Source organism: Ipomoea nil, unplaced genomic scaffold (genome assembly GCF_001879475.1).
Source record: "Ipomoea nil cultivar Tokyo-kokei standard unplaced genomic scaffold, Asagao_1.1 scaffold0418, whole genome shotgun sequence".
NCBI classification, from domain to species: domain Eukaryota; kingdom Viridiplantae; phylum Streptophyta; class Magnoliopsida; order Solanales; family Convolvulaceae; genus Ipomoea; species Ipomoea nil.
The window spans coordinates 2,443,249-2,470,881 of NW_017616846.1; the positions used below are offsets into that span (position 1 = coordinate 2,443,249).

Consider the following 27,633-nt stretch of genomic DNA (forward strand, 5'->3'; position numbering starts at 1 on the left):
TTCGAAGCACATTTGTAAGTCTTCATCACATAATCCTTATAGAAGAACTTAAGGAGCATATCTTCTAACTGCGGCATTCTTCTCAAGACTTCAGCTTTGACTTCAGCTTTCAATTTCTCAAGGTCTGGAAGAGCTAGATTGACCTTCAAAAAAATTTGACCCATATGTTGGACTTCAATAATCGTGTTGATCGGACCCGATTCATCAACAATGGAGGCCGGAATCATAGAAGGTTCGACTTTGATAACCCTGTCGGAGGCCGGAATCATAGAAGGTTCGACTTTGATAACCCTGTTGGAGGCCGGAATCATAGAAGGTTCAACTTTGATAACCCTGTTAGAGGCCGGAATCATAGAAGGTAATTAACAGGAATTTGCGAAAAAGCAAAATAATTTTTTTTAAAAAATAAACCTATTCTGCCATATCATTCAATTTTCTATTCTGCAAATAACATTTCCAGAAGCAAGCCATTCCAAGGGGCAAGGGGGGCTCATAATTCAGTTATAGTCATGAGGATTTTAATTCGTTAATTTACACTCCTCTAAGATGCAAACAAAAACATGAAAGGCAGAATGCTGTCAAGCCTGCAAGCAAATCCATCACCGTATAACTATATCATATACATTCATCAGTAATCAGAAAGTAGCTTCATTTAACATTTTGCACTTCACTCATAGCCTTTAACTTCTTCCGTGTTTCCAGGCGTGAAGAAATAACAGCACATTTCTTTTTAGTTTCCTCCAGCTCTGTCTCCATTTCCCCGATCTATTACATCCTCGCAGCATAAGATGAACTTAGAAAGTATTCTTCGAGTAATTAAATCACAGATTGAAACACAAAACCAAGGATGAGAGGGTAAGGTTACTTACCATTTTCTTCAATTCATTTTCCTTCTGTATATACTCCTCGCATCTGTAGAATTAAACTCCGTTATAGTGACCTCGTGTAAAAAAATGATGGCTTAACAGTTCAGAAATAAAGCATAAGATGCAATATTTACTTCATAAAGAGCTGGATGTTCTCTTCGGATATCTGATCGATCGATCTTTCATCCACAAGACTGGTGACTGGCTGACGTTCAGCAGTTGGCAACGGCATTTGTGTATTGACAACTTTAACTTGTGGTTGGGCAGTAGCTTCTCCCGGCACACTTCTACCTGGGGGTCTGTGTCCTACCAGGTGACAACAAACTTTCCTGCATCAGGAAGTCCAAGTGCAAGAGGTTAAGACTGAACTTATGTTGAAGAGACATGGATTCTTGTGTTTAATTGAGTGTTATACACAAGCACAAAAATACGCACCAGTATTCCATTATCATTTGCTTTAGCCTCATCTCCAATCTGTAAAAACTCGTAGATCTCTCAAAATCCTGTTTGTCATGTGCAGGTTCTATAAAATTTGCTTCCAACACTCCTGAAGATTTTGTAAATAAGTAGATAACCACAGAATAAGGAGAAATCATTAACAGTACGGTGTAGGCAATAGGGGAAGATAATTCATTGGCATACCAACAACACCATTTCCTCTTGAAGAACCATCTGCAGTGACTTTCCAATACGGCTGAAATCCAGAATATATTGATTAAATCAATACTTAGATCCATGAAGTGTAACTACATCTGACCAATTTCTATTCTTTCAAAAGAAGATTTTTCTATTGAAAACTGCAAACATACCCTGATTAGACGATTTTTGTGATAGATATTGAATCCAGAAACTCCAAGGGCCGGTGCTTCTTGAATGAAGCCAATCGTTGTTTCCACAGTGATCTACCAGGGAAGTAAAGAGCATTTAAAGCCAATAATTCTTACTACTCTGATCAGTGTTAGCAAGATCTATTAATTGGCTGGGTTAACAACTCATATAATAGTAAAATTTAAGTGTCATAATTACTCACTATCATAGAATATACATGCTTCAAATTTGTAAAACCACACAACAATATAGCTATCTAACGGATGATATACCTCTTTCCCAATAAGCTGTGGCTTGTAGGATATTGTTTTTGAGTATTTCAAATCATCACCAATGTTATACTGCTCCACAGGCTTGCCTCTTAATAAGATGCTAAAATTTTTAAATTTTCTGAGGTATAATATTGATGCGTATGCCTGAGAAGAACCAAGTTATAATCATTGAAATACACTAGGCAAGCACTATTTAGTACTCCGTAATGTATAGTTGACACAAATTTAACTGGTTACCCTCAATGAATAGCGCATGCGGTAGGAAATATGGGATTGCAATTCAGCTACTTTCTTGAATGTTTTAGAGGCACTTCCATGATTAGCTTCATCTCTCAACTTTATATCCTATGTTTCCGAGTAAAGAAAAATTTATTTGTAAGCAAACACCATGAAGAAAATGAAACAAAAAGAAGAAATGCCACATTATATATTATGAATAATAGAAAGCTAGAAACAAGACATTTAACACCGGAAATTTTCCAACAGAAAAAGGAAAGGTGAATTTAAAACGAAATGAACTACCAAAGACATTATAAAAAAAAAAAAGGTGGAGAGACAAATATGTTCATTGTTTTAGCATATCTTACAACTGCAATGGTATTTAGAACAATTTAAGAAATAAATATCTAACATCTGTTCACAAATGTAAGACACATCCAACTTATTGAATTTTGAAGGGATTTTCTAAGTTCACTTTGGTAACCCTAATCTAACTTCAACAGCCATTTCCAATGTACAAAAAATGTATTTCATTCCTCTGGAAAGGATTATTACATTTATCAAACCTTAAAAGCATCAAATTATGAATATAATATTCCAAATCCATCAAGAAAAAGAAGTAGATAATGAAGGTAAGGGTTTTCATAGTCTACCACAGCAATACGCTTGATAACTAAGGACAAAAAGTAAAAACAACCAAAATTCTTACTTCTCGATTTGTCATTAAGGATACATGTTATGTGAATAACAAAGGTAAAGCCAACTATTATACAGAAAAGGAAATACCTCATCATCATCATCAAAACTCAATTCATAAATGCCTTCATCATTCAGCCATAGATTGAATATTATAACCTTTGTTCCATGAGAGCCAATATCTTCGAACTGTTATAGATGGAGAAAATAACCAGAAACAGTAAATTTCAAACAAAAAAAAACACAAATAGAAAGTCCAAAATAATGCAGCCGCTTTGAACAGTTACTCTTAATTAGTAGATAGTGCCCCAAGTATGTGCCAATTTGTTGGACTGAAAATATTTTTGTTTTGGAATTTGGATACAAGGGAAAAGCAACAGCAATGAAGAACAGCCACATAAAGGAGTAGCCAGCCTGACTAAACTTATTTTACGGGGTACTTAACCAAGTAAAATTGTTTCTGTTTCATTTCAAGAAAAGTACCAATCAACAAAAATTGCATAGAACCACTGTTCAAAAAGCACCTCATATTTCACAATGTTAAAGCAAGTAATAAATATTTCCTATTATCAAACAAACCTGTTGCATGAGGTCTTCCTTTGATGCAAATGGAGACCATTCAATGATGGTTTTCAAGTTAGTAGACCAATCATCCTGGGATGTATTAATAATTGGCTCTGCCCAATGACTGGAGATATCAAAATCAATCTGAAATAGAATTTCAATTAGAATGAGAAATGAGATTTGGTATACTTCATAGGGATATGCAAAATTTCAGCACTCTCATTCTGTTATGCACCCACACAACTAAACATCATTTTTGAAGACTTTAACAAGGTAAAATGACAGGATTTACCATTGGAACAATGACATCGTCCTGTCCAGTTCTGCGCAGAAACGTGTAGGATAGAAGACCAATGCTTTGGGTTGCTTGGCTAAAGGGAAAATGTTTGCAAATAATGTCAAATATACACAAAATTTAAGAATCACAATTTTCATGCACAAAATTAAGCTTCATATAAAGAAGTATCAGTCAAAATTATTCATTAGGCATTAACAAGTAATTAGAAATACTTAAAATATTCAGTCTGGCCCTTTTTCAAGTAATTTAAGTTAAATGAAGGTTTCAACTATTGAAATTTCAAGTGCATACTACTATGTTTCACGAGGAAAGAAGTCAGACAAGACATCATCTTTCTCTTTCATGACGCTCATAAAGTCATCTCCCATCCCTCAAGGATACAATATACAAATACAGATTTAGGTGAAGTGTAAATGACAGTTTGGAGAGCACTGGCGCCAGGTGTAATGTACATAGCAAAAAGTTTAACAGAACTTGCACGAGAAAGAAAAGTGAAGAGTGAGAAAAATACCCTGCTTTAGATGCCCGAGTAAAAACAATCACATCAGCACCTAATCGCATGGTACTTGTCTTGAATCCATTACCATCTAGGAAAGGGAGAGGTATAATAAATCAAAAAAATTTCTAGCCATAATAAGTTACTGCACTGAAACTAAAGAGTCTGATAATAATTAAGACCCTCCCCAGGTTGTAATTCCAAATACTCTATATTTGGTTACTTACATTGTCCAATTGTTGTGTTGGATGTCTTTGATGAGTAGCCCAAACTCATGCATTTTCGAAGACGTCCTGGATCCATCCCACCACCATCATCTGCATAGAGATTTAAAGAATTTGTCAGTGGCTACCAATCTGATTACTACAAGTTAGAAACTATGAAACAATGGGGAAAGTAACACACCATGAAACAGTAAGGCAGGAGAGTTATCCCTCATGTTATATATTCTATCAACCTTCACGAAAGTTGCACCATTGTTTATCTGTATAGAGCACAGACAACAAAGTGATACAAGTCTAAATGATATTAGAGGCCACAGCAGATCTACTGCACTGCATAAGTGCAAATATCAAAATAGCATTGCTAGTTCAATTACAACCAAGAAAATTGTGTAGTTTTCCTTAATCATTTCTAAGACTAGACATCGGTATGATAAGGGAAGTAGCACAACAGTGAATGCAAAACTAATAGGGGAAATACTTTGGCACATGAGCAAATTTTACAAAGCTAAGATCAAATCAAATACATCAAATACACAGATAAATGTTTTACTAACTGCAAGGTAATAAATAGTTTTCTCTTACACATAATTCTTAGAAAGACCTTACTATAGTATGCACATTAACTCTGTAATGTATTCACATGAACATTGATCACATCCCACAATTAGTGAAACCAAGTTTTGAGCAACCTTAATCCAATTTATCCATGGAATTAGCTTCAAAAGATAAAAAGAATCTTGTTTTAGAAAAAATAAAAAATAAAATAAATTGGCACACATCATGCTTCTAAATTTCAACGAATAATCACTGAGTCTAATTTAAGATTCTAAAGGCCGTCCTAAATACCAGAGAATAGTTGATTTGACAAACAGAATGAACAAAGAAAGACATTGACTTCGAAATTGATCAATAATATATAGATGCAAAGGGGGTAAAATTCAGGCAACTGTCAATTACAGAAGATCTAAACAATGACAACAAAAAACCAGGAAAAGAATTTCATTCTACTGTTTTATCCTTCAATTAGATCCCAATGTAAAATTGGACACTGCGAACTGTGAAAATGAGCACATAAATTTGTCAAGGATGTAGTGATTTCTAAAACAACTTTGAAGTATCCAAGTATGTGTTCTATACTTCTATCCTATCATTTGAAGTCCAATTAAATCACTAAGTAAATTCAATAGAATTGTTAATTGCAAACGTAGGCAGTTTGAAAGTTATGGCAGAAATCATGAAACCTTTGTGCCAACTAACTTTTTGCAAGTGAACACACAAAACACAAAGATGAGTGTATGAGATGGTGACTACCTCATCCACAGCATTATCCAATAGTTCAGCAATCGCTGCAATGACAACATGATTCAAATGTCAGTATGTGTAGATATTAATCTGCTAATGACTGTCCGAATTTAGACCAGACAACTCACCTCCAAATGCCCATTTGTGAGAAGTGGCATTAGAATGTAAAAACTTTGGATGTACACGTGCATGCTCTAGCTCACCTGCAATTTACCCAGCAGAGAATGGGTTATTCATAACAAATTTAAAAATATATATATAGTGGCATGTTTTCCTTTTTCTCTATGTTGCCTAGTAACAATATTATAGGACCTTAAGGCTACAAGCTCATAAGATTATAATGCTAAACTAATTTGGCTCATGCACCTGCGCATACATGTATCTATGTATTTTCGTGTATACCATACTAGAGGGTTTTCAGTTTTCTAAGTATTGACCTTTTAAAACACAAAATTGTTAGTGAGTTCTAAATTTGAAGGAAAATGCGATAAAGAAGGAAAAATCAACCTTCAATAGCTACTGCTCTAGTGGAGGCGACTTCATAATTCCCCGCCTTCCAGAAACTCCGAGACTCCAGTTGCCGATGATTCTGAGCAGGAGGAGCAACTGGTCCAGCGCCATGAACACCAGGTGGTTTGCTTTGTGGATTTTTGACAGTAGTCATTACATCCCGGGCGCTGCTTTTTCCGGCAGCATTGGTGCCGGGACTGCCTTCGTCGTCGCTGCTATCGATTTCAACAACATCAATGGGAACCTTGTTCCGTTTAGGTGCCATTGTAATAGAATCACATTTGACAGTGAGCCTGTTGTTAGGGTTTAGCTCCGAATAACGCTTTTCCTTTACCAAACTGGAGGTTTCTGGGATTAATGAGGAGAGGGAGTGTAATTTCCCTGCTAAGTATTTAAAATCACTTGTAAAACTCGAAATATTCTTCTTCTGGGTGTGGCGTATGCTGTGTTAATGGCGCTTTGATTCAAAGAGACCAAAACGTAATCGACTTTTTTTTTAGTAATAAATTCGGAGTAGTATACTATTAATTAATAATTCATCTCCTTTTTGTTATTTTTAACGACTTTTGTAATTTTAAAAATTAATCTTTTATATTTAATGGTATTTTTATTTAAAATCGAACTCGTACACGTACTCTGGAGTGTTTAATTTTGGTCGAGTGATATACCATAGTACCATTTAAGCTAGTTGCGGGGTGCAAAGTTGCATATTTATTCACCAATATCATTATCTTTTATATCATTGTTTAGTATTTTCCTATCAATTAAAATTTGGATAAATAAATTCATCTTATGAGAATAACTTTTCAAGAAAAAATTAATTAACAAGTTTGACGTTACCTTATTGATGTGGTAAAGACATTGTGGTATAGCACACAGTGTATGCCTAAGGGCTCGAGTAATTCAACAATAGGTCAGGCGTTCTCGAGCTGGTATGCATTATGAGTAAAGACCCAGAAGTTATTCATCAATACATTAAATGCGCCTTATATAACAGGTTGGAATTGGCACACGTTGGAAGCTCAGCATGTTAGCCATGTGTCCTGCCACGTGCAACGAGGTCGATGACGTATGTGTTATTAATGATATGATCAGACTAAGCTAATGGTGCTTGTTTGTAGTGCTAATGATGTCATTCCCGAGCATGCAAGGTCAATAATTTGATCCAAGGGCGCAGGACGTAAAGCATAAGGCAAACCATTCCTCGAATAAACTATCTTCTTATTGAATTCGGGTTAAAAAATATTCATTGTAGTAAGTTGCACTCAGAAAATGTACATCTCGACCCTAACGTATATATCGAGCAAGTCTGAAGGCATATGAGATTATGATATCCCCTATCACATATAAAATAACAATTAAATTATTTAGAAAATGAATTAAAATGTTTGATTTGTTTACGTTTTCTTATATTTTTTAAATTTATAATATATATTTGTTATATACAAACATTAAAAAGAATATAATGAATATTTTAGAGTTTAATAAATCACGTATAAATTAAATATAATATGTCAAATAATTCAGTTTGCAACAATAATATTTAAAATTTAAAATAGTACATATGTAAAAAAAAAAAAAAAAAAAGTGTTAAGAGAGGTAATCATTTGATAAATAGTGTTGTTATCCTATTTATTGAATACTATTAACTATATTATATTTTCAAATTGGGAGAATCATAATTATACCGTTCAATCATAACATTTTTAGTAATTAAACATTTCTTAAACAAGACTTACATTTTTTTTTTTATATCATAAAATTATATCCTTATTGGTATGAAATAATTTTTCCCCTTTTAAATTTGAAGAAAGTCTGAGCTATAATTTCAAAAATTGATAACTTTTTTTTTTTTGAAAATAAAAAATGATAAGTTAAACATTTTGTTTTTTCGATCGCTTGACTCTGTTACATTGTAATAACTGTTTAAACATACTTTTAAAGAGGTTACAGAATGCCAGCACAAGATACTTGGCAACTTAAAGGTTTTGTTTAGTTATTTTAAAAATGATAATTTATTTTAAAAATTGAATGGAGCAGTTGCTTAAGCGTCTAAGAAACTATCTCCTCATCCCAGCTTCCATACAGCTTTCTCTGATCAGATTGGCAGGAAGAAGGGTTCAGAGCATGGAGAACTGGAGAGCTACCACTCGCCTACTGAATTACTGCTCGAAGAAACTATTTGATCGTCGATCAAGCCCTAATTACCTCAATTCTACTCGCTGCCGAGCTTCAGGTACGGCTCCCATGAAATGCTTACTGGAAGACTGGAACAAAAGATAATCGCATGTATATGGTAGAAGCTTGTACTATTTTATCGTTGTTTGTTAAATCCGACAGCAGAGTCATTTATCTAATTATTATCACTGGAATAGTTATCATTTTACAGAGTTAATGCAGTAGATAACTGTAAATTTGTAGGGAGAGATTTTATTTACACATTAAAAATAAATAAATTATAGAGGCAGAGTTTAACGATGCGTCTGAGCGGAGAATTATTGATTACATTCTGCCTCTCCGGGCACTTGGTGATGAACTGACTCAGAAAGTAATAGTATGTGGAGACGAAGCTGTATTTTGTTAGCAAATTTCTTTGTTGGAAACAAGAGGCAATCACTTTGCTGTTTTGTTTAACCCAAAATATTTAATGGAAAAGATGCTTTTATTCCATCAGTTGTAGTTATGGTATAGAACTATAGATTTAGTCCATATGGTATTTGCAGTACAGATTTAGTCCTAAGTTCTTAGTAAAATGGAAATTTTGGTCCTTAAAGTTTTAACAAAACCCTAATTTCAAGGACCAAAAGCTACTTCAGTAAGATTGTAAGAACTTAAGGATTAAATCTACACCACAAATAATTGAAGGACTACATTTTCACAACAGCCACAATTGAGAGACTAAAAATGTACCATTTTACCGAATAGGAATATTTAGATACAATTTACCTCATATGTTGCTTAATGCCTTAACTATATCCTTTCTTTGCTGGGTTACAGGTTGCATATATCATTTTGACAAAACATGTAGATCACTAAATCCTTATGTTGCGAATTACCAAGAAAACATTCATACACTTTGTCATTCAGTATCTTCCCTTAGTACAAACTGTTGGAACAGTGGGAGTGCCCACTCTAGACGTTTTTCTTCAGAGTCCACTGTGATCCAGAGGAACCCAAAATTTTCAACAATCAACCCAGATGATATTAGCTATTTCAAGAAGATATTAGGTGAAAGAGGTGTGGTTGAAGATGAGGACACTCTTAATGCTGTAAACATGGACTGGATGCGAAAATACAAGGGTGCAAGTAAGCTTATGCTCCAACCTAGAAGTACAGAGGAGGTTGACTTTCTTTCACTAAGCTTTAGTTACTTCCTGAATGGCAGATATCTACATTTCTAGCTTTATTACTTGTCATGGACATGTACAGGTATCTCAGATTCTTAAACATTGCAATTCCAGATGCCTTGCTGTTGTTCCTCAAGGTGGAAATACAGGTCTTGTGGGAGGGAGTGTTCCTGTTTTTGATGAGGTAAGAATCTTTTTTGCTTTCTGTAAAATAACTCTTGAGAGTGCACCCATGTGAATGGACGTAGGAGCATCCATGCTGGATTAGCAAATTATAATTTCACATAAAGGTCTATTTGCGAATGGGCATTAGTTATTATGAGGCAATATGATGATGGCTTGCTAAATTATACTCCCTCATATCTTTGTCCGATTTTCTCTCACTTAATTAAACCTGAAATATGCTATAATTAAAATATTAAAAGAAGTGTCATTTATAATTTAATTTAAAAAAACAAAAAACATTTCTAGTTGGAATATTTTATTTTTCTTGAAAAATCCTAACTTTTTAATGTTGAAAACCTTACAGGTGATTATCAATCTTGGTTCAATGAATAAAATAATTTCATTTGACAAGGTAAACCAAAATTTTCATTCACTACTTTCCCTCTTTCTTGTCATTGATAGTTTGATACGTTAAGAAAGGACCAGTTTCTTCTGGGATGGTCATGATTTTGTGTAATTAACGTCTCCACCTTCTACATATTTGGTTGTCTTTTTCCTACTAGTGAAGGACCTGATTACTACTAGTGACCTTTGCAGGTTAGTGGTATACTGGTATGTGAAGCAGGCTGCATTTTGGAAAACCTGATTTCTTTCCTGGATAACCAAAGGTAATTTACTCTAACAGGGCTTAAGATTGATAGCTTATGGAATTCTAGTGTGTGTTGTTTTTCTATCATCCTACTTATACAACTAATGTGTCTGTTGTCCAGTTGTCCATCCCCTACCTCTTTGAATAAACCTCTTGGTGTGCTCCAACACCGTTACTCTGCTTTCCAGATTATGATAAGTTGAATTTTGTGATTATTACACAAATCAATTCATCTTAGGAACAGTATGACCTCTATGAGAAAATACCTTGCCAAGCACTCTAAAGATTTTATTATGCAGAACATAGCTTAAGTGCTTATGTTCCTTACCATTGTACTAGTTTGTTGGATTTAATATTCCATAGTCCATAGCCTGTCCTTAAGTTCGTCTTCTTATATAGCAGAAGGTTTTACAGTTTGTTTTATGGTGTTGGATGAGATCTTGTTTAATTACTTTTCATCTTGGTACAAATGTGAATGTGAGCTCTGTCATCTGCTAGGTTTATTATGCCACTAGATCTAGGGGCTAAAGGAAGCTGTCAAATTGGTGGAAATGTCTCGACTAATGCTGGTGGATTGCGACTTCTCCGATATGGTTCACTCCATGGGAATGTTCTTGGTGAGTTCCAGGCCTATTTTGATGTGCTCAGTGCCTCAGTTAAGTGAACTTACACATTAAAGTTATAGCCTTGAATGTTACATACATATTAGTCTCTCATGTAAACAGTTTATGCAAGATGTGATTCTACAAGCCGGTGCATAGATTAATCTTGTCTTTCCACATGTTTAAATTACTTCATCTTTATTTAATCTTCAGGTGTTGAAGCTGTTTTAGCAAATGGCACTGTGCTTGACATGCTTGGGACTTTACGAAAAGATAATACTGGATATGACTTGAAGCATTTATTTATAGGTGAACAGACTTAAATGTTATATCCTCTTTCATTTCAAGGTTTTGTTTATGCTCTAAAATGTAATGTTTTATTCTTGCATGTGGTTTAGGAAGCGAAGGATCCCTTGGGATCATAACAAAGGTTTCCATACTTACTCCTCCGAAGTTGTCTTCAGTAAATTTATGTTTTCTTGCTTGCAACGATTATGCTAGCTGCCAGGTAATAAGAGATATCTATCTGAAATTCAATTCACTAAGTAATTTAAAATTTATATATCATTTTCTTTTTTGTGTTTGGATCTGTTTGATATCACTTTCAAGAGATGATTGCCCTTTGTTGATATGTCATACTTTAACTGTTTGGTTGAACTGTAAGCATGGATTCCATATGACTATCCTGCAACAACATTCATTCTCAATTATTTTATTTTTCAAAAATAAACATCTGCTTTTGAGTGATTCGGATTCAGCATTAGATATTGCTTGCAACTTAATGTTATGTGGTCCTAGTGATTTCAGTTCTAGATCTATCTGTTTGAATTAGACATGAAAATTATGACATTTTTCTTATTGCAACTACTTTGAGACTTGAATTAAATGAACTGCACTATTTTCTACATTTATCATATTTTTAGGTTATATAGGGCATGACGTTTTAGATGAGTTACTGCCTTATTTACTTATTTTGTCCTTTTATTGGTGCTCCTCATCATAGAAACTCTTGTTGGAAGCAAAAACGAAGCTTGGGGAAATTCTTTCTGCATTTGAATTCTTGGATGCCAATGCAATGGATCTGGTGAGCTTTCTGTGATGTACATGTGCATTCTCATGACCCAAGAGTGGTTTTTATATCAACAAGTGTGGTGAACCAATTCTTGCTCTTTTCCCATGGTTGAAGTATGAAACCCTTTTCCCCTTATTGTGGCCTTATAGATCTCTTTTTACCCATAATTTACACACTTCGTTCGTTAGGAAATGGTTAACCTATTCATTACTGGGAGGATCAATAATAAGGATACCTTTTCTTGGTGCACTTTGTACACTTTATCCTCTTTTCTCTTTCCATATTGTCCCTGCCTCAAGATACCATTATGCAGTTGGATAAATATTTTCAGGAATTTCCTTATAAATGCTATCTATATATTTGCTGGATTTTATCCACACTTTTGTCATTCCAAGAACCGAATTTTTTTTATTGTACAGTAGTCTCTGCTGGAAAATTTAGGCCAATGAATTGGAGAAAATAATAAAGGTGATACTTAGGGAATCAAAATTCCAGTCGTACACAGCTTAGTTTAGAGCTTTAAAATGTAATGTTCTTTGATTAAATATGCAGTGTTATATATTTTTTTGTTTGTTTCTTTGATTAAATTTAAGTAATCAATAAATTCCTTGATGGTTTATATATACAACATTTCAGCAGTTCTAGTGCTCCAGGAAAATGAATTCCAAGTGATAGAATTTTCCTTTTCCAAATTCCAACTACTTCTCTTTGTTCTTTTCTTTTGTGTTTTCTTGCCAATGACATGAACATGTAATACAGGACATCATGGAATGGCTTAATTTAGCCCTATCTATTGTGTTATTTGCATCAGGTTCTGAAACATTTAGAAGGTGTTCGTAATCCATTACCATCCTCTATACCCAACTTCTATGTCCTGATAGAGACAACGGGGAGTAATGAAACTTATGACAAGTAACTTTATTCTAACCTTCTTACTTGATGTGCTCTAGTTGGTTCTTTTGTTTCTATTAAGCCAATTCTCTGTTAGTTACTTTAATAGCTCATTATATTTCCACGGTTATTTTTCTGTTATTATTGCAATGAGTTTAAAGTATCTTCTATGTGTTTCCTTAAATTATGAGTCCATGATAATTTGAGGAACTGTTTTGTTTCCTTCAGCTACCATGAGAATAATAATAGCATGATAGGTGTGTCATTTACTTTTGGTTACATAATTCTTTTTATCTCATTTATATACACCTCTATACCAAATTGGATTCTTGTGGCATTATATCTAGGTGGCTCAGTGTCTTGTTTTCTGCACTTTCTTTTTTATATTGTAGACTTGATGCTTTTCTTCTATAATTGGTGGTACTCAGCATTTGATAAGTCTGATTATTTCATATTTCTGTCTATTCTTCTTAAATTACTTCAGAGCATTCTAAATGAAATGTTTCTGTCTCTTGGACTTGCATTGGTTTCTAGGGAGAGATTGGAGGCCTTCCTGCTGCATTCAATGGAAACTGGCTTGATAACTGATGGAGTTGTTGCACAAGATATAAATCAAGCATCATCATGTTGGCATATTCGCGAGGTGCTTCCTATTTACTCTACACTTATGTATAGTGCATTGTTCTTTGCTTCTTTCACCAATTTTGGTAATTTACTAGCCTTGTAACTTGAAAATGTATTACCATAGGGTATACCTGAAGCTTTGATGAAAGCAGGAGCTGTATACAAATATGATTTGTCAATACCTGTTGAAAAGATGTATGATCTAGTTGAGGAAATGCGAACGCGTCTAGGTAATTAATTCATTGTCAAAATCGTAGCATGATGTTAAAAGATACATACTTTCAATGTGAGGGCAATGTTGACTGGAATATCGACTCACTGGTTAATTGTTATACAATAGTTCCCTAGCTTTGGTCCATTATCATATCATCTGTAAGTGTTGAATTTCAACATCAAGAATTATACTTAATCCTGACATGGTACAAAATTTGCAGATGCTAAAGCTAAAGTAGTAGCATATGGTCACCTTGGGGATGGAAACTTGCATCTAAATATATCTGCACCACAATATGATGATAATGTAATACTCATGCCTTGCTTTATTGATTAGTAGGTCATCATTAGTACTGAATGTTCACTTACCAAATAAGACAAACTTATCTTGTTACAGCTTTTATCACAAATCGAACCTTTTGTTTATGAGTGGACATCTAAGCATCATGGAAGCATCAGTGCTGAACATGGGCTTGGACTGATGAAGGCCAATAAAATCTATTACAGCAAGTCTCCTGAAACTGTAAGACCAATATACATGCATGTTTTCATATTTGTCATTGCTACAAGTGATGTTTCCACCTGAGAATTCTGTCTGGGAGAGTGGGGAGCATCCTTGTAAATTTCACTCACAGGGTACAATTTCATTTTTCTAAGTAGTAAAACACTTTATTCGGTATTGACTTTCTTATATGACAGAATGAATCCCCAAAGAAAAATAAAGTACATACTGCCCAAGTTAGTGATGCATATGCCCAGTGGATATATCTACATCTTTGTTGTGGTCCAGTGGATATATCTACATCTTTTGGATGAAGTTCTAGAAACATAAAGTTGTGACCATGTGGATCTATATTTCTTTATAAAGGAAGCAAAATATGCCAATCTTTCCTTCTATAATTATCCTTTTGATGACACATCCTTCATGTTTTTCCAGGTGCAACTAATGGCTTCTGTCAAGAGGTTGCTTGACCCTAATGGAATTCTCAATCCATATAAAGTTCTGCCATCTTCCTTTTCCATTCAACAGTGAGGTTCTACTAACTCAACCCATAAAGTCTGATTAAATACATGTATCACTAGACTAGATTACCAAGTAGAATCACCTCCAATACTGATGTAACGAGCGCTATGGTCTTTCACCAAGGCAAAGCTGGCAGGATTAATTTATGCATCTTGGGAACACTCGCCTTTCAGAGGTGCGGTTTATATTAAAAGGTTCCATATTGCACATACATCCATGTTAATCTTCCGGAAAACCTTCATTTGTGTATTGACAGATGAATATATTAAATAAACTATGAATCTATCCTGCTTTGTACCTTGTTTTTCTTCCTACATGTGTAGCTTTGCCTTGCCCTTTCAAAATTATGCATTCCACTATTTACTCATGACAGTTAATTTACAGGCAATTCAAGCCTCATAGCTTGTTATTTTAAACTGATATCCTCTATTCTGTGCTTCTTTCTTGCTTGTTATGTAGCACTCACCTAGTTATACTACCAAATGTTCCACTCGTTGAATTTGGGGGTGTTTGGTAAATAGTTGTTAGCTGTTAGCTGATTGGGTTAGTTGGTTTGACTAGTAGATAGCATTAGCGGATTGTAAAAAGATGTTTGGTAAATTAGTTGTTAGCTATAGCTGATTACATGCAAAATGACTTTCTCAAAAAGCTAATCGAAAAAGTTGCTTTGAATAGCTTTTTGAATTTAGCATTTTGGAGCAATAAGCTATTACAAAAGTTAATTAATCAAACACTTATATTATTGATTTATTGAATGTTTAACCAAGTCAAACAACTAATAGTGGTCAAATAAGTGTCAAAATTGACTGATAAGTTAACTATGTTACCAAACATGGTCTTTTGTCTACAAAATTGTTAGCTTTCAGAACATCCATCTATAAATAATAAACAAAAAAAAAAAAAAAAAGATAGTCTTGGTTTCTGACATGGGAAATTTTGATGTATTAAGAATATATGCAATACTTGTGATTATAAACAAGAGTATGCTAATCGTGCATATTTGATGGAATTTGACTTGGTGGATAAGATATTCCTTCCTAAAACAATTTCTTACTGCAAGTTCCTTTTCTTCTGCTCAGTGTTATGAATAGCATCTGCACAGTGAGAAACTCTGGTATATGTAAACATCAGGTTATGCCTAGTTTAGAATAAGTCGGGAAAGAGAACTTTTAAATTATCACTTTATTATCACATTATTCATCTCCCATGAAATTACAATTTCATTCTTACCTAATTTACTCTATTCAATCAAACGCCCCATCTCCCATGAAATTACAATTTCATTCTCACCTAATTCACTCTATTCAATCAAACGCCCCGTTAGGGATTGACATGACTGGTTAGGCCATCTTGAATCCATTATGATTCATAAAATTATTGAGAATTTATTTGGTTACCCGTCGAAAAACTCGAATATTTTTAAGCATCGTAAGAAAAATGAATAAATTATTGGTCCATAAGTACCACATCTTATTGTCATTGGAGCATTAATGTATCTTGACAAAATACGTCTTGATATTTCTTTTGTTGTTAATTTATTAGCAAGATATACTTCTTTGATTCACGGAAAAAATTCGCAACCACTACTCAAGAGTTTTTTGAATAAATATCATCGTGTGACTCTAATCGGCAAAAAATTACAACGAAGTAAATCAGCTTAGGTTCCGGTTCAAACTTCTAATCAATAAGGTCAATAGACAGCCACAAATGGAATCGAATTTATCAATGTAAAAATTTTGACAATTTATGATGCAAATCATGAATGCGTTTGGTTGATATTTATATCTTAATATTGTTCCAAAGAAGCTGGTGGGTTTTCCACTTTTGAGTGTCATTTGTAAATTATTTCTATCATCCTTATATAGCCTATATAAATACATTATTATTATTATGAGAATAAATTAATTGCTTGCTTTCTATTGTTATTCTTTTCTTTACTCATATAGTCGTATTATATTTCATAATAGAATGAAAAAATAAACGATAAAAAATTGTTTTACTCTCATATACTATATGAAGGCACGACAAATTCATATATTTCTCTTCCACCTTTCTGCTTCATCAACGACGTCGTCGTCGTCAACACGGCGCCCCCAGCCATGACCAGCTCCGCCACTTCCTCGCGCAAGGTCTCTCTCTCTCCCTCTCTCTCTCTCTCTATAAGCGTATATATAAATATGTATGTTTGATGATTGTCTATATATGTAAATTACTCGTTCTGGATTCGATTGTTTCTGGAATTTATTATTGAATTCCGATTGAATATATGTTCGTATGTACTGAAACTGAATTGAATGATCACAGACCTTGAGCAAGATAGCTTCTAACAGACTCCAGAAAGAGCTGGCGGAGTGGCAGGTCAATCCACCCTCAGGTTTCAAACACAAGGTCACTGATAATCTTCAAAGGTCCGCCTTAAAAAAATGATAAGAAAAAAATTAATAAGTATTCAATTTTTGGAGGTTTTATTTTTCCTATTAACGAATTTAAATTATATCCGCGAAATTAATGGGGTAATCAATTTGGGTGAATTTTGTGTTTTTTACAAAAAGGTGGGTGGTTGAAGTGAATGGAGCTCCTGGTACTCTGTATGCCAATGAGACGTATCAGCTTCAAGTAGATTTTCCTGAGCATTACCCTATGGAAGCTCCTCAGGTGGACTTGCCATATTATTTCATTTTTGACATTCTAAAAATGCTTGGGTAAAGTAGTTGTGATTATAAAGCGTCTTCATTGGATGTTGCAGGTGATATTTTTGTCTCCAGCTCCACTGCACCCACATATCTACAGCAATGGCCATATTTGTTTAGGTAAATCTTTGTATATACACATGCACGGAACAGGTTTGTGGACTGTTAGGTATCTGACTATCTGCATATAAAGACTTGAACTTTGGGAAAGTTGACTGACTGGGGAAACTTTGGGAACAATGGGGACCTATACTGGGAACTTTTGGAACTATTGGGGCCGATCAATTGGAATGGTAATTTTTACATTTTAACTAATATCCACATGTGATGGATGTGTGTTGTGGCTTTCTGTTGGCCTTTGCTGTCATGAGTGACAGAGGACTATGGGAAATTTTGGAATCAGTTCTCCACTAGGAAAATTTTAAATTGTGAGTTAAACTATCAACGTAGGAAATATGAGGGACAAATATGGCAAAAACTCTAGCTGCTAACATCTTACATGCTGCCTCAGATTGTTTATGAAGGCTTGTCCTAGCTTCAAAAGCCATGTTCTTCTTTGTTGTTGTTGTGCAGCATGCCTGTCTTGTCTGCTTTGAAGATAAAGCAAAGTATTTAAATGATTCTATGGGAAAACTCATTGTCTATTTGAGGTCCTGACTAGTTTTGTTGTTTACTTGTTTACTAACATGAGACCTCAAATCCATTCTGTGTTTTCCTTAACCCAAGCTGAGCAATCTATGTTGCAAATCAAAATATTTCTGGAATTAGGTCGAGATTGCTGTTTACGTCTATCAAACTACAGGATTGCTAAGGACTTCAATGGAAGAATGAATTAGTTCTCAACATGAATTTCAAATGATATAGTTCCAACCATGGCTGTGTCCTCTTCTTTTTCTGAGTTAATAATGAAGGGAACATTAATTAATATTAAGATGCGTAAGCCTTTTATACAGATCCATATTTTGAAATGATGTGGAATCTCAATTGAGTATTTATATAGCACACGCATTACTCTTGAGTTCCAAGTAGTTACTATTACCTGCAAATTTCTGTGAATTAGTGAAATGAGCAATATTCTTGATGTCAAATTTGCTCTGTCCATTGGATTCAGAGTAATGATGGGGTAGGCTTCTCAAGTGTGAAACTAGCGATTTGAATGGGGTTCCTGTAAGACCACTTTAGGACCAAGTGAGTTATAACTATCCACACCTGTCGCATGCCAAGCTTTATATTGATATCTTAATTTAGAAATAGTTCCATCCTCATCTTGGTTCAGTTTTTGTTCTTGTATTGTTTATTTGTCATTTATAGCAATTTCACCTGCTGTCTTTATCTTCCAAATATGTTTCATGTGCTCAAGTTGTGTTCTATTTAACTTATCTGTCATTATCATGTTCAAATTGAAGGGGTTTTCTAAGAAATATTTCTATTAAAAAAAAACAGAGCTCTGTTTTGACTGTTTCTGGCTTCTGTCAAAGAACTGAGACAATTGTATGAACTTCAAAGACATCGATAGTGAGACTATAATACTTTGCAAAAGGGAGGCCTTTTCATGATAGTCATGTGCTGGTTTAAAGTACCACTAAACAAGCTGCAGAGCAGATTTACCTTGAAATTTGGAACATAGATGACTCTAAGCAATAAAATACTTGGTTTCTGCTCTTTATAAAATCCAGTGTGACTTTATGTCACATGTTCCATTTTGTTGAGTTGGGAAGTTTTATTGATTGAATCTTAATAACAAAAGCATTAAATTTACATCCAAAGTTGACATTTGGGTTCTTGAGTGAAAGATTCAAAACTTAGCTATATATTAGTTCAATAACTAATTCCACTTATGGTCCCTCAATTTTAAGTAGAAATCCAGATTTAGTCCCCAACTATTGGAATGGAACGGTGTCCTTCCATTGATATGTTGCAGGATTTTTTTGTTCAGTTTTCTGTAGTTGGGGGACCACTCCATCCACAACCACAGGGACCAAAAGCAAAATTTAACTTTGTAGTCAAGAAATCAAAAGTTTAATGATGTTTTTTTTTTCCGACTTGCATATTCATTGCCAAGTATCTATACTGCTGTTTATAAATGCACATATCTAAGAGTAGCAAGTTGATGACTGCTTCTTTGTGTCTTTCAGATATTTTGTACGACTCATGGTCCCCTGCGATGACTGTTAGTTCTATTTGCATCAGCATTCTGTCCATGCTATCTAGCTCTACTGTGAAGGTAATGCTATTCATCAATTGTCTTTTTTTTTTTTCATGAGAAGACCTTTCAGAATTCAGATTGGCATATCAAATACATCTTAGAGAAGAATGGAAAAATTTGACACATATCCCCTGAAAATTGCATTTCAACTTCTTTTTTTTGGGTGATGGGGGAAACCTGCCGCCACTACCTGAGGGTGTGCACTAGGTAAATCCCGCCTTGTGACCCTAGCCGGCAAAAGACCACATGGAGGTAAACCATCCTAGGTTGTCCATAGTTGACAGGCTCAAATCAAGGAGGAGGCTAGGATTCGAACTCGTGACCTTGTGGTTACAAGTTTGTATCATTAGCTAACTTCTTGCCCCTATTCTTTATTCTTTCAAAACTCGCAAAGAAATTATAGCTATTTTCAACTTGTGCAGCAACGCCCGGAAGATAATGATCGGTATGTAAGGAATTGTAAAAATGGCCGATCACCCAAGGAAACGAGGTGGTGGTTTCATGATGATAAAGTGTAGCAACAAGTGTCAGTGTCGTTTGATTCATCTCGTCAAGGATATAGCTTAGCTGCTTTACCATATTTCAAATCAGAATCAGAATCAGAAAAAATTGTGGAAGTCCATTGTTGTCAACAAACAAACCACTATCTGGTGCAGATTCACCTATTGCTGTCTGATGTATGTAAATGGAGACAAGTTGTACCTTTCCCGTTTCTGCTGTGTGAACCAACCTTATGTATGTTCTACAACTTCACTCTTGTTGAAATTGTTATTTTCTGATTTGTGTCTAATCAAGAAAATTCTCATTCTGCAATATAGCTTCGGTTGGTGTCTAATCAAGAAAATTCTCACTCATTCAGCTATATATCTTCGTGCCTAATCAAAAAAATACCATTCTGCTATATAGCTTCGGAAGTGGGTCACACTTTTCCAAAGTCATCCTATTCAAATTTAATCTATGTAGTTTAAAAATTGGTAAAATTAAAAATTAAAATAAATGCCTTTGTAATTGTTAAATTAAAAAAGGGAAAATGGCACTTTTTCTCCCTAAGTTATATACTTATAGCACTTTTTCCCCCTCAATTATTTATGTAAGCACATTAGCTCCCTCAATTATTTTAAAAGTGGTGGTTTTTTTCCCCTGATATATTAAATTGACATTTCTACCCTTAAAGTAAATATTTTATTTATTTTACTTCTCCAACAAATTATTGTATATATGTAGCAATGACCACGGTTCGGTTCGAACTGAACCGGACACTAGCAATCGAATTAAAAGTTTCCGGTTATGATTCAGATCTAGAATCCAATATTTAGATTTCAATTTATTAAATTTATGAACCAAAAAAACTGGATCATGAACCGTGAACCGGCGGTTTCAGATCCGGTTCGTGATTTTGAACCGTCTTTATTTTAAATTTTATTTTATTTTTTATTTTAAAATAGTCTAAATTCAACACTAAATGTATTTTATTTTTTCAGTTCGGAACATGAACTGGCCATTTCGATTTGCGATTTTAATAAACTCTAAATATCGCATTTTGATTCTAAATTGTAATTGGAATATTTTGGTTTGGTTGCTATAATATCTGTTTGGTTTGAACCAAATTATAGTAATAATTTGTTGGAGAAGAAAAATAAATGAAATATTTATTTTAAATATTTATTTTAAGGGTAAATATGTCCATTTAACATTTTAGGGGGAAAAGAGCCACTTAAATAATTCAGGGGGGAAAAGTGCTATAAGTATATAACTCAGGGGGAAAAAGTGTCATTTTTCCATTAAAAAATAATTCATTATTATTCCAAAAGGTTGCGCAAGAATCCCTGGTCATTATTCCAAAGTTTCACCTCTATGACCAGTTGAGCTACCCATGCGGGCATAAAAAAATAATTCAGATTCTTGAAGATACATGGATATTGAAGAAAGAGGGCATAGTGTCGCGGACTCATTTATATACTTATTCCACCTTTTTAATGGATGGTGGCACTTGAACTTGCTTGGATTCTAGAAATTGATTACAAATGAATTCCAAGAGGGATATTTATACTCATTCCACCTCAATGGATGGTGGGCACTAACTTGCTTGGATTCTAGAAGTTGATTACAAATGAATCCCAAGACGGGTATTTATATCCATTCCACCTCCTTAATGGACGGTGGGCACTTAACTTGCTTGGATTCTAGGGGTTGATTACAAATGAGCCCCAATTGGGGTATTTATATCCATTCCACATCCTTAATGGATGATGGAGTTTTATTTGATCATACAGTTAAGATTTGTTTTTAGAATCCTCCAATAATCTTACACAACTAAGAAGATTTTTTAGGATTGTAGAATATTCTAAGTATCTCTACATCCTCTAGTGTTATGTACACGTCTCTAGATTATTCTACAAACTATTAGATACAAGTGCTAGAAAATTCTAGAGTAGTGTTACAAACCTCGAAAATGTGTAGCAAAGTACCTCGCGTTGCAATAGTCATATTGGAGAAGAGAGAAGGGAAAATCTTTTTTACTAAAATTGAAACTTTTTTTACCCTTCAAAAAATGGTCGTTTTAGAAGTCTTGCTTGCTTTAACAGTAAAATGAGTGAAACTTATGATTAATTTAAAGTGATTGTCTATCTACAACCACTCTTTTTTTTTTTTTTTTTAAAAGTCTGCAAATTATTGTGTTGGACCATAATCTACACAGTGCTATATGGACTATAACAAAAAATACATTTTTAATATACTAAAAATACATTATTTGTGTCCTGAACATACATTATACACAAAATACTATACTTTTAGTAATCAAATAATATACTTTCCTAAATACAATTTACATTTTTAATATACTTTCCTAAAATGCATTATTTGTGCACTGAGTGTACATTATTTGATAATATGGTCCATAATATGGTCCATATAGCTCTATAGATTGTTTTAAATCCTATTTGGCTCTTGGGGCCATAAAATACCTTGGAAAGAAAAGCCCCTTCATTATGGAGGTGCTCTTACCATCACCACCAATTGATTAAGATTTTAAGATGAAACAACAGAGTGAGAAGAAGAAAATAAAATGGTGGTATAAGCTGCTGCTGCTAGTACTACTTTAATCCATCAAATGTCACTATCATACAGGTTACAGACTTGCAGATAATCACAGAATATTCCATCAATCCTGTCATGACAATGAATAAGTCCCCACTTCCATAACCAGAAAGGCAGTAATGCTCCAACCAAAGAGCTTCAATGTGGTTTCCATTATTCATAAATGAAAATATAAGAAGAGGAAGTGAAAGGTGTAAGTTCTAGGTCAGTAAAACTAAAACCAAAAACTTCGGTTTGATGACTTTGATCACAGTAAGTGTAGTCCGACTCTCTCAGTGAAACACCACCAAATGCCAATCTGTATAACACCATTGTGCTCCAGTTGAAGATGCTGGATAAAATGCAAAGAACAAGTATCAGCACCTCTAGGGAAGTTCTTACCGGCAAATTCATCAGCAAATTTACAGATATGAATCACGATACTACGCCTGAAGAAAACAAAATTTCCAATTGAGCATTGATCTCACTCGTGCAAGGGACTGTACAGAGATTTAAAAATAATGCAGTGTTGCTAAATCATGTTAAAGATGGCCTTGAGAAAGAACATATGAGACAACTTTTTCAGCAAATGCCATAATAATGCTTAATACAACATCATATGCAAAGGCTAATCCAAATTTTGCAAAGAACACAGAACCAATGCCATTCATATTTCTTTCCCATATTTCTACACTACCTTTGGCAGATTGTGCTTACTTATCAACCTAATCAGTGCGATTTAAAATAAAATGTTTACAAAACACTGACACTAAAATATATAACATTTTAGATTGAGTCAACCTCATTGGATAACAACCAAGGATAATATAAAAATATCAATGTATCATGGCGGCCCATCCTACAGAGTGCTTCAGCTAAGTTTTGTGAGTATTTACCTTAAAATCATCAAAAGATCACAGCTTGTTCAAGCTCACTAAAGTAGTGACATGTATCCTAACAGAACATTGGGTGGGGAATGCATCCATCACACGAAATATTTTCCTTAACGAAAACAATAAATCATGATCCATCATCCTAAAGCCCGTTTAGTGTTTGACAGTTAAGCTCTGCGAGTATTACCTTTAAAACAAAATATGACCACTTTCCAAACAAAAATATCCGATGATCAAGCTCACTAATCTTGCAATATGCATCTTATTTTTACATTCTTCAAATGCACACTTTGGGGGGTAAAGGAGGAGAAAAACAGGCATGTCCTATACTCATATCCATCCATTACAGCAATATTTTCTTTATCAAAACAGCTTTTCATGGCCCATCCTAAAGAATGCTTCAGTTAAGCTTTGTGACAATTACCTTAAAGCAAAAGATGAAAGCTTTTCAAACAAACCATCTGATATTGAAGCAATAACCTTAATTTTACATTCCTAAAATTTAACAGAATATTGGAGGGGAGTATTTGTTTTCTTTAACCAAAACAATATAAGTTTATGACATTGAATGAATCATAAGAGTGAATAATTACCTAGCTCACTCCATGGTGATTTTTGCACCGACCCCCTTCATCTTCTCGATGATCTTCTCAGCCTCCTCTTTAGTAACCCCCTTCTTCAAAACTGCCGGAGCCTTCTCCACCAATTCTTTGGCTTCTTTCAATCCAAGGTCAGTGAAAGATCTCACCTCCTTGATAATCTTGATCTTCGCCCCAGAATCGAACCCGCCCTCCAGCTTCAAATCGAACACCGTCTTCTCCGCCTTCTCCTCCGCCTTGGACCCAGCTCCGGCGCCTCCCTTGCCCTTCAAACCTCCGGGACTAAAACCCATTCCGGGCATCATCATCGTCATCACCGGCATCTCCTCAACCCCCATTTTCTTCCTCAGCATCTCCGTCAAATCGGAGACTTCCAGCAGCGTGAGACCGGAAATCTCATCAACGATGCCCAACACTGCCCCCGATGGAATGGGCTTAGTTTCCGGAGCTGAAGTTGTGTAATTTGAGGCGATTAGGGAGTGGGTTCTCGAAAGAATGGAATTTGAGAGCGAAGATCGCAGGGTGTGGAAATGACGGGTCAGATTTCCGGTCCGGAAAACTTGTTCGGAACGGCGGCGAATGAGGTATTGGGAACCCAGTCGGGAAAAACACCACCTCATGTTTCAAGAAATGCGATGAAATGTTAACTTAAGAGGTTCATAAAAAGCGCGGCGGAGGAAGCTTAGAAAGGCGGTGGCTGGACGGCTGCTTGGCGGTGGCAGTTGAAGGGTTTAGGCCGCCTGTGAATGTGAATGTGAGCCGCAGAGGTTTTAGTAGGTTACAACTTACGAGTTAACCAAAACAATTACTGAAATTAATTGCAAAAGATAATTAGAGAAAATGTGGAATCTAATCTTTAATCTCTTATCAATAAATTTTATTTCTGTAACTAGTTGAGTTATATACTGTCACGGGTGAAAATTAATTTTTAATTTCTTACTAGTTTTTTTACGCGCTTTGCGCGAATGGGATAATGCCCAATGATTATTTTTAAATAAGTATTTCAAAGTATACCAACGCAATATTATATCGGAGATGTTCATGCATATGTAAATAAATATTGAATTTGTTTATTTAAATCGGTAATTCAAAATATATAAATGCAAGATAATATTTATTGAATTTTCTAATCGATATTTGGTAATGGTAGTTTTTCCCTACATGTTTCATGCATTGTGAGATGTGTGTCACAGGTTATCATGTGAAAGTATTGAACAAAATATTAATATTTATTATATTTGTATAAAATATTTGGTAAATAAATATATATAATGTATTTTGTATTATAACTTTGATATTTAATTACAAGATAATGTAAAAAAAAAAAAAAAAAAAAAAAAAAACTAAAAAAACTAAAAAAGACAATGGACAATGCAATGAATATAATAAATTGATAAATTTGAAGGTAATGAATCTTTGAATTGTAGAAAATAAAGATAATATAATTAATGAAATTATATCTATTTTTAAATTTTTTATAATGAATTTTTTTTTAAATAAAGGCATTATAGACATCTAATTCTAAATTAATTAAATGCATATGTATTATTTTTTGTTGTAGCTACTAATTTATTTAGTTTAATAAGAGTAATAAAGTGGCGTATATACTTTTCATCAACAATAATGCAATCATTGATTTTTTTTTTTAAATGCATACAAAAAATATTAATGCAAAAGTATAATTGAAATATTAAGTTTTTTCCTGATCTAAATAATCAAAAGAATATTAAGTTTTTTTTTGATCAAATGATTTTTAAAGTTCTTGATTTATAATCTTTGATGCTTAACTTTAAATGTTATGTATTTAGTCAGACTAATTATTTGAACAAAGTTTATGTTAAATTTTATATTATATATATTTTAAATATATTTTAACATATTCGTAGTATATGTTTAACAATTATGCCAACTCTAATTGGGATGTGGTTCGAAACTAAGACTTTTCTTATAGAAATTAATGTATAAGTTAAAATAATAAATACTTAACGGAATATTCCGTTACTAAAGTTTATGCTAACGGAATTTAGGTTATTTAAGGGAAGAAAATAATATAATAGAGGACAAATAAGGAAAATCAATAAAAAAAATACTAAAATAAAAATAATATAAACCATTCATTTTAAGAAACAATAGTATAATATGAATCATTCATTTTAAGAAACAATAGGTTCATTTTAAGAAACAATAGTATAATATGAACCATTCATTTTAAGAAACAATAGGACCGACATTTTTTTGTTCCAATTAAGGGCCTAACATTATTGGCTCTTATTAGAATTGTAGATTATAAATTTCAATTTTATGACTAGTTAAGCTACATGCGCGGATGCATCTCTCCTAATCTCCTATAATAATAAGGTTGATTCTCAAATTTTTTTCAATTCACTGTTATGTACAATTTCCTCAATCGTTAACCATGATGCAATCGTAAAATGGATCACTAATATGTCATTTTTAATATATTAAATATTTATGTTCATTGACTCTTTATGTTTCAATAGATTGAGAAAGTATTTATGGACATATACTATATTGTAATAGGGTTAGTAGTACTTAAAAAAAAACTATCACTAATTATTTCATGCATTCTTCATCTGTGGTGTGAGATCAGACATTACAATATTCAGTAGAACTAAAATTACATTGAATTTAAAAAATTCAGAAAATACGATACAAGAATATCCTTAAATATACACAAGTATATGTATAATGAATTAATTTAAAAAATAAAAAATAGGACACTAATTTTTTTTAACAAATATACATATATCTATCTATCAATACACACAAGGAAAAAAAAAACTAAATTAAAAGGGAAAACAAATCCTACTTCTTTTTTTTTTTTTTTTTGAAATATAAGGAAATAAATCAAGCAAAATAAATATATTAATTAATTACTATATAAGGAAATAAAGAAAAAAATTGAATCCAATAAGGGAATACACATTTGGAAAGCATGACCCAAAATGTGTGTATAGTGAAATCGAATTTAGGAAAAAATATCAAGTAAATCCAAATTTATGGAACATACCAAATTACCAATCAATTTTTGCTTGAATTAAATTAATTGTTATTGTCAAAAGGGTCATCTACGCTCCGGGCTAATGAATTGAATTAATATTAACACGAATAGGTGATATAATTATATATGTTGAATTGTGATTTCCACTTTTATTTTCTTTCTAATTTAAACAATTTAATAGGTAATCTAATTATTAATTTGCTAAAATAAAATTATAGTCTTCCTACTAGCAAGCACTCAAGCATGCTTGCTTTAGTATAAAAATCCAATAATACAATAACAT

General features: G+C 33.6%; 4 protein-coding genes across 9 annotated transcripts; 2 read left to right on the forward strand and 2 right to left on the reverse strand.

Annotated features, from left to right (window-relative positions):
- Positions 1-403: 403 nt before the first annotated feature.
- Positions 404-6,745, reverse strand: LOC109172764 (protein MICRORCHIDIA 2-like). The gene is made up of 17 exons (XM_019322024.1): positions 6,273-6,745; positions 5,894-5,968; positions 5,775-5,809; positions 4,645-4,723; positions 4,467-4,556; positions 4,255-4,330; positions 3,738-3,816; positions 3,461-3,589; positions 2,972-3,070; positions 2,204-2,311; positions 1,967-2,110; positions 1,676-1,768; positions 1,509-1,560; positions 1,302-1,413; positions 1,001-1,195; positions 870-912; positions 404-765 (listed from the first exon to the last, which is right to left on the reverse strand). Exons 1-17 carry the CDS (start codon positions 6,538-6,540, stop codon positions 649-651), a joined length of 1,794 nt encoding a protein of 597 aa, XP_019177569.1. The 5' UTR covers positions 6,541-6,745; the 3' UTR covers positions 404-648.
- Positions 6,746-8,294: 1,549 nt separating this feature from the next.
- Positions 8,295-27,472, forward strand: LOC109172711 (D-2-hydroxyglutarate dehydrogenase, mitochondrial). 3 transcript variants are annotated; one of them, XM_019321936.1, is made up of 16 exons: positions 8,295-8,511; positions 9,273-9,616; positions 9,705-9,806; positions 10,152-10,199; positions 10,385-10,455; positions 10,935-11,053; positions 11,252-11,347; positions 11,437-11,546; positions 12,042-12,122; positions 12,922-13,022; positions 13,536-13,644; positions 13,750-13,855; positions 14,060-14,145; positions 14,236-14,361; positions 14,776-14,872; positions 14,927-15,159. In XM_019321936.1, the coding sequence occupies exons 1-15, from the start codon at positions 8,307-8,309 to the stop codon at positions 14,869-14,871; spliced, it is 1,800 nt and encodes a 599-aa protein (XP_019177481.1). In that variant the 5' UTR covers positions 8,295-8,306; the 3' UTR covers position 14,872; positions 14,927-15,159. The 3 variants fall into 3 exon arrangements, with proteins under 3 accessions (XP_019177481.1, XP_019177480.1, XP_019177482.1); XM_019321935.1 differs by having other exon boundaries at positions 14,776-15,159; XM_019321937.1 differs by lacking the exons at positions 14,236-14,361; positions 14,776-14,872; positions 14,927-15,159 and adding an exon at positions 27,462-27,472 and having other exon boundaries at positions 14,060-14,188.
- LOC109172714 (probable ubiquitin-conjugating enzyme E2 16) lies at positions 16,861-20,573 on the forward strand. The gene is made up of 6 exons (XM_019321943.1): positions 16,861-16,991; positions 17,167-17,270; positions 17,415-17,517; positions 17,609-17,672; positions 19,688-19,776; positions 20,181-20,573. The coding sequence occupies exons 1-6, from the start codon at positions 16,962-16,964 to the stop codon at positions 20,274-20,276; spliced, it is 486 nt and encodes a 161-aa protein (XP_019177488.1). The 5' UTR covers positions 16,861-16,961; the 3' UTR covers positions 20,277-20,573.
- Positions 22,808-25,115, reverse strand: LOC109172713 (50S ribosomal protein L7/L12). 4 transcript variants are annotated; one of them, XM_019321940.1, is made up of 2 exons: positions 24,323-25,114; positions 22,808-23,285 (listed from the first exon to the last, which is right to left on the reverse strand). In XM_019321940.1, exon 1 carries the CDS (start codon positions 24,946-24,948, stop codon positions 24,328-24,330), a length of 621 nt encoding a protein of 206 aa, XP_019177485.1. In that variant the 5' UTR covers positions 24,949-25,114; the 3' UTR covers positions 22,808-23,285; positions 24,323-24,327. The 4 variants fall into 4 exon arrangements, with proteins under 4 accessions (XP_019177485.1, XP_019177484.1, XP_019177486.1 ...); XM_019321939.1 differs by having other exon boundaries at positions 22,808-23,188; positions 24,323-25,111; XM_019321941.1 differs by having other exon boundaries at positions 23,220-23,336; positions 24,323-25,115.
- Positions 27,473-27,633: the final 161 nt, after the last annotated feature.

Excerpts from the sequence above, each read along its gene's own strand:
- LOC109172764 (XM_019322024.1), bottom strand. The coding sequence starts at position 6,540 with ATGGCACCTAAACGGAACAAGGTTCCCATTGATGTTGTTGAAATCGAT. Across the intron at positions 3,590-3,737 it reads ACGATGTCATTGTTCCAATG|ATTGATTTTGATATCTCCAG; the intron begins GTAAATCCTGTC and ends ATTCTATTTCAG. Across the intron at positions 766-869 it reads AAAATGAATTGAAGAAAATG|ATCGGGGAAATGGAGACAGA; the intron begins GTAAGTAACCTT and ends AGGATGTAATAG.
- LOC109172711 (XM_019321935.1), top strand. The coding sequence starts at position 8,307 with ATGGAGCAGTTGCTTAAGCGTCTAAGAAACTATCTCCTCATCCCAGCT. Across the intron at positions 10,200-10,384 it reads AAATAATTTCATTTGACAAG|GTTAGTGGTATACTGGTATG; the intron begins GTAAACCAAAAT and ends TGACCTTTGCAG. Across the intron at positions 13,023-13,535 it reads AGTAATGAAACTTATGACAA|GGAGAGATTGGAGGCCTTCC; the intron begins GTAACTTTATTC and ends ATTGGTTTCTAG.
- LOC109172714 (XM_019321943.1), top strand. The coding sequence starts at position 16,962 with ATGACCAGCTCCGCCACTTCCTCGCGCAAG. Across the intron at positions 17,271-17,414 it reads GTCACTGATAATCTTCAAAG|GTGGGTGGTTGAAGTGAATG; the intron begins GTCCGCCTTAAA and ends TTTTACAAAAAG. Across the intron at positions 17,518-17,608 it reads ACCCTATGGAAGCTCCTCAG|GTGATATTTTTGTCTCCAGC; the intron begins GTGGACTTGCCA and ends TGGATGTTGCAG.
- LOC109172713 (XM_019321940.1), bottom strand. The coding sequence starts at position 24,948 with ATGAGGTGGTGTTTTTCCCGACTGGGTTCCCAATACCTCATTCGCCGC.